This window comes from Canis lupus, chromosome 16 (genome assembly GCF_011100685.1).
Source record: "Canis lupus familiaris isolate Mischka breed German Shepherd chromosome 16, alternate assembly UU_Cfam_GSD_1.0, whole genome shotgun sequence".
Lineage (NCBI taxonomy): Eukaryota > Metazoa > Chordata > Mammalia > Carnivora > Canidae > Canis > Canis lupus.
The window spans coordinates 13231713-13243921 of record NC_049237.1 but is presented as its reverse complement, the minus strand read 5'-3'; the positions used below and the strand labels follow the sequence as shown (position 1 = coordinate 13243921).

The following is a 12209-nucleotide window of genomic DNA, read 5'->3' as shown; positions in this document are numbered from 1 at the left end:
TCCTGCTCCAACTCCCTGCGAGCCCCTTTCCGCCCGGGAGGTTGCTGCAGCTCCTGCTTCTCCGGGACGGGGCTCTCCTGTCCTGGGGACATGCTCCGGCCTCAGCCCGGCTCCTCGCGGGGCCCCTCCCCCTTGGAGGCCTTTGTTTCTTTATTTCTTTTTCCCCGTCTTCCTACCTTGATAGAAGCGCGAACTCTTCTCACTGTAGCGTTCCAGCTGGTCTCTCTTTAAATCTCAGGCCGATTTCGTAGATTTTCAGGATGATTTGAAGGTTATGTAGGTAATTTGGTGGGGACAGGTGATTTGGGGACCCTACTCTTCCGCCGTCTTGCCCCTCCTCTCCAAGTTTAAAGTAATTAAAAGAAAATAAAATACCAGGTCCTCAGAAGCACTAGTCACATATGGCTAATAGCTACTGTAACTGAAAAGAGCCTCTTTCTAGATTAGCATTCTGTGAGTGGAAACTCTATATGTATTAAAATGAAGAGAATGAATAGATACATTTTGGGTGAACCTACCTAGTAAGAGTGGAATTAAATGATTTATTGAGAATGACTGATCAATTAGGGTAATGGGGGCACAGGAGGGTCAGTGCCAGTCCAGCCTCCAACTCTAGTAGGAGCCTGATGGGTTTACCCTCATATCAAGGGACAGGGAGCTCCCTCACTCCAACATGGTATCTCAGCATTACATGGACTATGGTTCAAGAGTATGATGACTGGCTCCACTTGTCCCATTGATTGTGTCTTCTCTTAACTCTGTCATCCTAACTTCTATTCCCAGTTCCCCAACAAATCTGAGTGTAGAGAGCAAAATGGACTCTCTCATGTCACGCAGGAACCTTTGTCAAGCAAGGGCCTGTGTCAAGCAATGATGCAAGCAGTTAAGGTATTGCACCTAGGAGATATCACCAGGACCAGCATCAGCTGACACCCCAGAACTGATAACAAGCAGAACCAGAGGAGGTCTGCAGAGACCCAAAACTCATTAAATACCTTTAAAAAGGGAAGTATTTTGGCAGCAAAGTATCAGAGTCTTTAGACCTGACCCCTCTATGTCTGACCACTTCAAAAAGGCAACTGCCGCTGAAGGCTCTGACCAGTTGATCTCCAAACAGAACTGAGATCCTTTGTTGCATGAACGTTGGACGCAGTAAATGCCAAGAGCTGGCCCAGACCAGACTAAGGCCTTATCTCAACTGGGTGCCCACAGACTGACTTTGTGTTTGGTTCATTAACTTCCTGCACCCTTCTGTTATCTTGTTTGTTGTGTGGCTTGTCTTCTGTCCTGCTTTTGTGTGTAAGAAGCTTTTTGTCATTGAGGTTGGAATCCTGAACCTGCTTTATAATTGTGACTTAACTTTGCTTTATGCGTGAATAAAGCTGACGTTGTAGAAAGACTACTCGCCTTCATAGCGTGCTCATGACAGATGGACCCCCAAGAGCCCTTCATCTCTATCATAGGTGTATGCATGTATCATCTATCTATCATTTATTTATCACTATATATATGTGACATATTATATGTATATTTACATCTGTATCTAGAGATAGATCTATATCTTTCTAGAACTCTATCTCTATCATGTATGTATGTACCGTCTACCTGTTATCTATCCAGTTATCTATTTATTTATCTATCATCTATCTAGATCTTGATATGTGATATGTCTATAGATCTATCATCTACATATCAAAAGATCTATATCTATCTCCTTCCTTTTCCAATGCTTACTTTAGATTTAATTTGCTTTTCTTTGTCTAGTTTACTAAGATGGACACTTGTATTATTGATTTTTAGATCTTCCTTATTGTCTAATATATGCATTTAGTGCCATAAAATTTCTAATAAGATCTGCTTTTTCTGTATCCCACAGGTTTTGACAAATTGTGTTACATTTTCACTTAGTTTTATATATATATATATATGTTTATCTTGAGATTTCTTTGATAATTAGAAGTGTGTTTTTTAATCTCCACATATTTTGGGATTTTTCAGTTATCTATTATTGATTTCTAGTTTAATTTCATTATAGTCTCAAAGCAGACTTCATATGATTTCTTTTCTTTTAAATTTGTTAAGGTGTGTTTTATGATCAAGAATGTGGTCTATCTTGGTGAATGTTCTGTGTGAGCTTGAGAAGAATCTGTATTCTGCTCTGGTAGGAGAAAGCAGTCTATAGATGCCAATTTATTTGGCTAATGGTATTGTTGAGGTCAGCCACGTCCTTAGTGATTTTCTGCCTCTATTTCTGATAGACTAGTGTTAAAATAATCAATGATAACGGTGGATTCAAATATTTATCCATGCTGTTCTATCAGTCTTTCTCATGTATTTTGACACTGTGTTCTTAGACACATACATGTTAAAGATTGCCATGTCTGCTTGGAGAATTGGCCCCTTATCACTATGTAATGCCTCTCTTTATTCCTGATAACACTTGCTATGAAGTCTAATTGTCTGAAATTAATTTTGCTATTTCTGTTTCTTTGATTGGTTATAGCATGGTACATATATTACATGTATGTAGGCTCCATGCCCAGCGTGGAACCCAATGTGGGGCTTGAACTCGCAACCCTGAGATCAAGACCTGAGCTGAGATGAGAGTTGGAGGCTTAACCAACTGAGCCATAGAGGTGCCCCTAATTTATACGTTTTATGTTTAAAGTAAATTTCTTGCAGACTACACATTAGTAAGGTCTTGGGGTTTTTTTTGTGTGTGTATGTGTGTTTTTGTTTTTGTTTTTATTCATGACAGACATGGGCAGAGGGAGAAGCAGGCTCCCTTGTGAGAAGCCCATGTGGGACTTAATCCCAGAACTCCAGGATCATGCCCTGAGTCGCAAGCAACGCTTAACCAGCCACCCAGGCATCCTGGGGTCTTGTTTTTGATCCACTCTGACAATTTCTATGTTCAGTTTCAAGTGTACATTTTAGTTATTCAAAACTTCCATTAAACATCCTGTGCTCATCATAATTGTATTCCTTAATCCTCAAAACCTATTTAACCCACCCCCACTCCTCTCCAGTGACCATCAGTTTGTTCCCTACAGTTAAGAATCTGTTTCTTGGTTTGCCTCTCTTTTCCCCATGATCATTTATTTGTTGCTTAAATTTCATGTATGAGTGAAATCATATGGTGTTTGTATTTCTCTGACTGATATTTTCACTTAGCATAATACACTCTAGCTACATGCACGTCACTGCAAATGGCAAGATTTCTTTTTTTATCTGAATAATATTCCATTATACATATAATGGAATATATCTATATCTATATATATAATCTCACATCTTCTTTATTTATTCACCCAAATGGACATTTGGGCTGTTTCCATAATTTGGCTATTGTAGATAATACTGCCATTATCTAAGATTAAGGCACATGTGCCCCTTTGAATCTGTATTTTGTACGCCTTGGATAAATACCTAGTCATGCAATTGTTGGGTTGTAGGGTAGTTCTATTTTTAACTTTTTGAGGAAACTCCATACTGTTTTCCAGAGTGGCTGCACCAGTTTGCATTCCCACTAACAACGTAAGAGGGTAGCCATTTCTCTACATCCTTGCCAACACCTGTTGTTTCCTGAGTTGTTAATTTTAGCCATTCTCACTGATGTGTCGTGATATCTCATTGTCCTTAGATTTGCATTTCCCTGATAATGAGTGATGCTGAGCACTTAAGTGTCTGTTGGACATCCTTATGTCTTTGGAAAAATGTCTATTCATGTCTTCTGCCCATTTAACTAGATTATTTATTTTTGGGGTGTTGAGTCCGACAAGTTCTTTATTAGATTTTGGAAACTAACCCTTTATCAGATATGTCATTTGCAAATAAATACCTTCTTCCATCCCATAGGCTGCCTTTTAATTTTGTTGATGGTTTTCTTTACCATACAGAAGCTTTTTATTTTGATGAAGTCCCAATGGTTTTTTTGCTTTTGTTTGCCTTGCCTCAGGAGATGTGTCTAGTCAGACATTGCTAGAGCCAATGTCAAAGAGGCTACTGCCTATGTTCTCCTCTAGGATTTTGATGGTTCCCTGTCTCACATTTAAGTCATTTATCCATTTTTAATTTATTTTTGTGTATGGTGTAATAAAGTGGTTCAGTTTAATTCTTTTGCATGTGGCTGTTCAGTTTTCCCAACTTGTTGAAGAGACTGTTTCCCATTGGATATTCTTTCCTACTTTTATGAATATTAGTTGACCATATAGTGTGGTCCATTTCTAGATTTTTTTTTTTTTTCATTTCTAGATTTTCTATTCTGTTCCATGTATCTATATATTTTGTGCCAGTATCATACTGTCTTGATCACAACAGCTTTGTGATATAACTTGAAGTCTGGAATTGTGATGCCTCCTGCTCTGCTTTTTTTTTTTTTTTTTCTTCAAGTTTGCTTTGGCTATTCAGGCTCTTTTGTGGTTCCCAACAAATTTTAGGAGACAATCCCCATTTTTTAATTGGCATATTTAAGTCATTGACATTTAAATAATTATTGATATAGTTTATTGATTTATTATATATTATTTACTTGGTGAAAATTGATCACTGTATCATTATGTCATTATATCTAACATTTTGGTTACCACTATTTTTTCCCTAGTTTGTTGTTTCTATTTTTGTCTTTCACTCTTTTTTTCCCACTTTTGTAATTTTAATTGAATATTTTATATGATTTCTTTTTTCTTCCTTCTCATCACGTCAGTTTTTAAAAACCTTTTAAAGAGGTTGTTCTAGAGTTTACAATATACTCATATAATGTTATTATATAAATTATGCAAAGTTCACTTCAAATAACACTGTAACAATTCATGGGTAGTGAAAATACCATATAATAACAAAATATTTCTAATTCCTTCTATCCACTCCTTTTACCATTTCTGATGTGCATTTTACTTATACATAAGCATGCATAAACATTTATGTGTATATATAAGTACATACATAAATACATTGTTGCTATATTATTTTGAAGAAACACTTATTTGTTAGAACAATTAAGAATAAGAAATACACAAATGTTGATTTTACCTTTACTTATGTATTCTCTGGTACTCTTGCTTGGCTTGTGTAGATCTGTTACTGGCCTATGTAATTTTCCTTCTCTCTGCAGAACTTCTTTAAGCATTTCTTGCAACTCAGGTCTACTAGCAGCAAATTCCTTCAATTTTGTTTACCTATAAAATTATTTCTTTTCATTTTTGAAGGATAATTTCACAGGGTACAGAATTCTAGGTTCTCTGTGTCTGTTTTTATGCCAGTTTCCCCTGCACCATACTAAATATTTCATTCCATTACTTTCTTGCTTGCATTGTTTCTAAACAAAAGTCAGATATAATTCTTTGCTCCTCTATCAGTAGTGTTTTTCTACCTTTGTTCCTCTGTCTTGATTCAAGATTTTTTTCTTTAACTTTCATTTTATGTTTATGGTCTCTATCTTACTTGATCTTCCTGGTTCTATGGTTTGGGGTCTGACAATAATTTGGGAAAATTATTATTGTTTCATATGGCTTAATGCTCTTAGGCACATACATGTTAAGAATTATTTTTTTCTTGGCAATTGACCACTGTATCATTATGTAATGCTCTTCTTTACCTTTCAAAAGTTTCTTTGCTTTGAGCTACTGTAAGCTTTATGCATGCAACTAATACAATTCTGTATGATTTTCAAAATTTTGTAATTCTATCACTCCAAAGGTGGCAGAATAGAGATATAAATATGGATATGGAAATGGATATAAAAAAAATAAAATGGATATAGATTTATGCATAGACTATAAGATTTAGCCACTTTATAATTTACCAGGGTGTGCTTAGAGGAGAAATTAAAGAATATACTAGGAAAATGAGATTACAGACTTATCTGTGCTTTCACACGAAATGTATTTCACAGTATAGGACTTATGATGAAGCATACATGTACAAGTTTTTGTTTGACACACTTTTTCAGTTATTTTGGATATATATCCAAGAATGGACTTGCTGAGTTATAAAGCAATTCTAAGTTTACCTTTGTGAGGAGCCACAAATTATTTTTCATAGCAGCAAAGTGCTTTTAGATTGTATTTATAGAATATGTGTTATATTGGAGTTTGTAATTCAGAATTAGCTCCAATCTAGTCTTTAAAAAGATAAAAACTGGCCAGATAATTTGAACTAATTCAATAATAATCTATTACCTCCTATGATCCAGGATGATCCCAATTGAAGATAATTAATGAAAAAAAAAAAACAGACAAAAGTTCAGCCCTAGGTAGGTCTTGCCTTATTAAGTGCATGTAGAAAATCTGGCTGTAAAGAGAATGTGTACAGACAACTTGTATTTGTCCCATTGTCTCATCAACTGCACTCAGAAATTCGAAAGTATATTCCGAAGGGGAGATTTCACACAGGGAGCATAAAAGAAAACTTTTGATAAGGGTAGGAGTAAATGATGGGCAAGTTTGCAATCCATTAGCAGTTAACATTGCTTGTCTCAGGAAGGATTTGGTAACTGTTAGGTACTTTTGTCATTTTCTCCTGAGTTGTCACTATCCTTCTTCCATCATCTTCTCAGGCAAAAATGTTTTCTACAATGCTAGAGTCTGCCCTCATTGTTCCTGAAATTTAGCTTTGAGCTTCCCCACTTCATTTGGTATCTTTCATGTCTAATAGAGCTAAGCTTCACCATGTCACTTGTCCCCTCATAACTCAGCTTTAGAATCCTTCCATTTTCATGGTTTTAGGTTCTAGTAAAATAAAGAAAATAAATTGTGGCTTACATTATAAATTGGAAATTATGAGTTTCTTAAGTAAGTTCCAGATCTAATTGGAGTTTGTCATTTTTTCTGTGTGTGGATCACATTCTCAGAGCTACTGATTTTATAGTCTCCATGTTGCACTGTGATGTGTGCCTCCTTGGGTCCACTTGAACCTACTTTTCAGCAAGCTTTTTCCAGCATTCCAGCAATCTGGAGCCACACAGTAAATTCTCTTGTGCCACAAAAAGGGCCTGTTCTCTTCCTGTCATGTTTGTTTTGTGAAAGGACATTAGATTAGGTTCACTGTAAGTGCCAAAAACAAAATAGTCGATTAGCTCCACAATTTCACGAACTCAGTTTCCTTCTATATTGTTAATTTGCCCTCTTCATCTGCTGGCTTTTATCTTTTGTACAAGACATCTGCAGAAGCTCTGGTGGTCATGACTACATGTCAGCTAATAGGAAATAGTGGTGAAATGAAGAGTGTGATCCCACCCTGATTTCTAAGGACAGTGATGGAAGGAAGCATACATTTATGCTTGTAGTTCACTTTACAGCTTGGGTACATAGCCATACCTAGCTGCATTGGTGATTGGGAAATATATTTACTTCAGTTAAAATAGAGTATTTTTTTCTCTCAGTTAAAATTAAGTATATTTAAAAGAAGGCAAAATTGGATATTAGGGAACAACTGGCTCTGTGTATCACAAGAACGGATGAACAGGCAGCTTATCTCCTACATGTCAGTTTTCAAAGCTTGCCCACCTGTTTAATGGGCATGAAGGTCAGATGCATTACTAATTGCAAATTATGGTTTTCTGTTTTATTTGGGTAAGTGATAACGAGTCACTCTTGGAATAGAAGTCACTCCTCCCTGAGTAAATTCCTTTTTTGAAGAGAAAATGTGGTAGAAATGTTTGGGTGAGAGTGCAAATCTCTTTGCTGTTCTTGATTTTTATGAAGAGTCAATTTAGAGAAATTATATTATTATTTTATTATTATTAAAGGTTTTATTTATTTATTCATGCGAGACACAGAGAGAGAAGCAGAGACATAGGCAGAGGGAGAAGCAGGCTCCCTGTGGGGAGCCTGAAGCAGAACTTCATCCCAGGACCTCAGGATCATGACCTGGGTCGAAGGCAGATGCTTAACCATTGAGCCACCAATTTAAAGAAATTAATCCAGCTGCAGTAAAAGGGATGCAGATTGAACTTTAAGGATGACTTTCGGCCTCTGAAGACTTTTAGTGATGTCTTAAGAAAACAGAAAGTGATTTTGGCATCTCTTATGATGGCTGCATTCTTTTTTTTTTTTTTTTTTTATTCATGAGTGACACAGAGAGAGAGAGAGAGAGAGAGAGAGAGAGAGGCAGAGACACAGGCAGAGGGAGAAGCAGTCTCCTCACAGGAAGCCCAATATGGGACTTGATCCCTAAACTGGGATCACAACCTGAGCCAAAGGCAGACGCCCAACCACGGAGCCACCCAGTGTCCCTGATGGTTGCTTTCTATAATCAAACACTTGGAATGATAAAGTATGGTCTAGCTTAGAGATACAAGACTGCAATCAGGGACTGTTCTTTCCTCCCTCTCTGCTGCCTTCTATGTTAAATGGTGAATATGTAAAGCAATAAGAATTGCTAAAGGGATTTAAGGGGAAGTTAAGGAGTGGAGTAGGTTGCATGTGATTAGATTTGTGTGTAGGCACACATCTTGGAAAAACAAGCTGTAGTTGTGTATATGAGGTGGGATGAGAATGAGGGCCGGGAGCCCCGTTTGGAAATTCCAGCATCATCCAAGTAAAGAATGAGTGTATCTTTGACTATGAGAGTGGTAGTTGCAACTATAAGGATTGAATCTCATGGAAAGGTAAGCAGTGACAGTCAAATGGACAGGATTTGGTGAGGGATGAGATATATAGGTGGTGACAGAGACCTACTGACCTGATGAAGCAGTCACTCAGTTACCAGCCCTGGAGGGGATATCATGACTTTGTTTGTTGGCATGATGAATTTGAGATGCCTCTGGAACATCCAGTGTGGGTATTGAGGTGGAGTTGGGTGGTGAAGAGCTTGGAGGAGACATCTCATGGCCTATAATATGTGTGACAGAATTTGGTGTACCATGAATGAGAGTGATTTAAGAGACTGGACTGAGAAAAGAAAACCTGTGGTCTAGCACTAGGTTTTAATTCATTTATCACTTAATGGGAAGGAGTGGGCCAGAATAGGAGAAAAACCAGAAATGTGATGTCACTACCAAAGAAGAAAGATTTTCAAGGAGGAACTAACAACAGTGCCAATGCTGTTGAGATTAGGTAATAAATGTTCTTTGGGCTTGTCCATTTATTCAATGAATATTTATTGATGAGGGTACAATATTAAAGTCAAGGCCATGTTTTTCATATTCTAAAGGGTAAAGAAACCTTGAATTAAGAAACATGAAAGAGATGACGGAATGAATTGAAGGCATTTCTGGAAAGGCATCTTTCCATTTTGGAAAGGGTGGCCAGTGCAGGCATCTCTGATATGATCACATTTGAAAGTTCCTAAATGCAGTGCAGGAGAAAGCCATGCAAAAATGTGGAGGAAAGCACCCAGGCATCAGGAACCATGTGCGAAGGACCACAAGCTAGAATTGTGCTTAGGAATTCTGACCAATAACAAGAGGGCCAGTGCAGCTGGAGGAGAGGAAGGAGAAGTTTGGGGAAATAGCCATAGGTGGCTATTCTACTCTTGACTTCTCTTCTCAGAAGAAAATCCTATCATGGGCTCCTGGAGCCACAGGGACATCCTAGAGGAGGAGGACCCCTCTCTGAGTCTTAAGCAGTCCTACCCACCCTACACTTCCCTATGACCTTCTTCATTGCTCCTGTCACTTCCTTGTTCCTGAGGCTGTAGATGACAGGGTTCAGCATGGGTGTGAGGACTGTATAAAAGATAGACACTACATCATCCTGGCCAGGAGAGTGGTAAGATGCAGGTAACATATAGGTATACACAAGAGGCCCATAGAAGAGGTTGACAACTGTTAAGTGGGAGGAGCAGGTGGCTAGGGCCTTCTGACGCCCCTCCACGGAGTGCATCCCAAGCACTGCTGCCAGAATGAGGGCATAGGAGGTGGTGATGAAGGCAATGGGCAGCAGAAGGACCACAACACCTGTCACAAAGAGCACTTGCTCATAGGCTGCTGTGTCAGCACAGGCCAGCCTCAGCAGCGAAGGCACCTCACAGAAAAAGTGTGCAATCTTCCTTGAGCCACAATAGGGGAACTGTAGGGTCAATGCTGTCTGGACGGAGGCATTGATGGATCCACCCAGCCAGGAGGCAGCCACCATGAGCAGACAGGTCTGGTGGCTCATGAGTGATGGGTAGCGCAGAGGGTTGCAGATGGCCACGTAGCGGTCATAGGCCATGAGGGCCAGCAGGAGGCATTCAGCGGCCCCAAGGAACATGAAGAAAAACATTTGTGCCCCACAGCCCACAAATGAGATGCTAGTCCAGCCAAAGAGGAAGCCTGCTATCATCTTGGGGACGGTGACTGAGGTGAAGAAGATGTCCAGGAAAGACAACTGGCTGAGGAGGAAATACATGGGTGTGTGGAGCCGGGCATCAGCCAGATCAAGAGGACCATGGCAGTGTTGCCAGCCATCGCTAGTGTGTAGACTACCACAACCATGCTGAAGAGGAACAGGTGCATTGGACTGTCATTGAAAAGACTTGTGAGGACAAAGCCGATGGTAGAGGAGTGGTTCCAGGGCCCTCTACTTGTCTCCTGCCAAGCCTCACTGTAGGGAGGAAGGAAACCAACTTATCAAGGGCTCAGAAGCATCCACTCTGAGTTTGAGAGAAGGTGATGGATGAGAACAGCAAAGGGCAACAAGTAAGCTGGCACAGAGGCTGTGGGAGTTCTTCTTAATACTCTTGCAAATTTTTGTAGGTTTGGCATTATTTCATGTTGAAAAAATACTATAAAAGATATAGCATGCAGCCAAAGCAGTGCTCAGAGGGGAAGTTATAATGCAAAATGCGTGTGTTAAAAAAGAGGAAAGACTGAAAACCAATGATCAAAGTTTCCATCTTAAAAAGTTAGAAAAAGGGATCCCTGTTGGGAGCGTTAAATGGTTAATAATACGTGTAGGATGCTTAGGGTACAGGCAGGCAGGAGGCATATGGTGTTTGTCAGCTGCTGATAACATCACAACTCTTACCACTTTAATAACTCATTTTAATAACCCTGAGCCTCTGCTTATCTCTCTATATTAAATGGGTCATGATACTTGCTATTGAATAAGAAAAGAATACCTTTTGCATAATAGGTTCAATAAGTATTAGAACACTTCCCTTTGTCACTTAAGCAAATTAGTTTTGCAAAATAATCATACAATCAACAATTTTACCCACCTGCAAAGAGCTCCTAGTCCCTCCCCCTTGGAGACTCCCCTTCTACAAGTTTTGTTCTCAGAAACCTTGTGTTTGTTGTGATGGTGCTCTTCCACTGGATCTCCCTACTTCGACTGGGTATTCTTATGACTAAGGACTCTGTCCTTTCCTTCTTTTATATTTCTCCACAGAAAGGAGTTTGCATGGTCTCTGGTCAATGCTTATGGGATGTGTGTGGTGAATAGATGAAAGAAACGCAACCTTGCCCACATAAACGCTATTACCTCTGTGGCTGTCTTTTGGTATTGCCAACTGGATTCAACACCCCTTTGGTGGGGGCTGTGCATAAGTAACTGTTCCTAGAAATTATTGATTGTCCTGACACTACCAATTTCTCCCTTTGTGGCAGTTTCTCAGTATTAACACACACACATCTGCATAGCCATGTTTGAGGTACATGTGTGTGCATGTGTGTGTCTCAGAATAATTACTTAGGGTGATTCTTTTTCTTTCAGATTGGTCACTGGGGGAAGAGGATATTTTTTCTATTACTGCCATCTCTACTTGCCTAGATCTGAACTGGTACCCTCTAGGTATTAAACATACACTAGAATGAATTAAAAAGGAATCCTCGATGTAAACAATACATTTTATGTTGTCAGGTATGCCAACACCTAATCTTAATTCTCTCTCCCATGAATTTTCTGTACTGGTATGATTTTTTTTTCCTATTCCCCTAGAGTTTAACTGTTTTTTTTTCTTTTTAAAATAAAACACAGGCTTGGTTTTTATAATTCAAGATATCTCATTTATGGAGAAAAATAGTGTTGAAAAACAAAAACCAAAAATCAAACAACTGTCAGATATTTTCAATGCTGGAAAATTTGATAGAAGTTGTGGAATTAGGGGTACCCAGGTGGCTTGGTGGTTGGGTGTCTGCATTTGGCTCAGGTCATGATCCCGGAGTCCTGGGATCGAGTACCGTATCGGGCTCCCCTCAGGGAGCCTGCTTCTCCCTCTGCCTGCGTCTCTGCCTCTCTTTCTATGTCTCTCATGAATAAGTAAATAAAATCTTAAAAAAAAGAAAT

General features: G+C 39.0%; 1 protein-coding gene across 1 annotated transcript; it reads right to left on the bottom strand.

The window, feature by feature from the left end:
* Positions 1–9560: 9560 nt before the first annotated feature.
* OR2Z2 (olfactory receptor family 2 subfamily Z member 2) lies at positions 9561–10438 on the bottom strand. Its single transcript, NM_001389191.1, is given in 2 exon segments — positions 9561–10354; positions 10357–10438. Coding segments are annotated over 2 exon segments (876 nt in total).
* Between the last annotated feature and the right edge of the window lie 1771 nt (positions 10439–12209).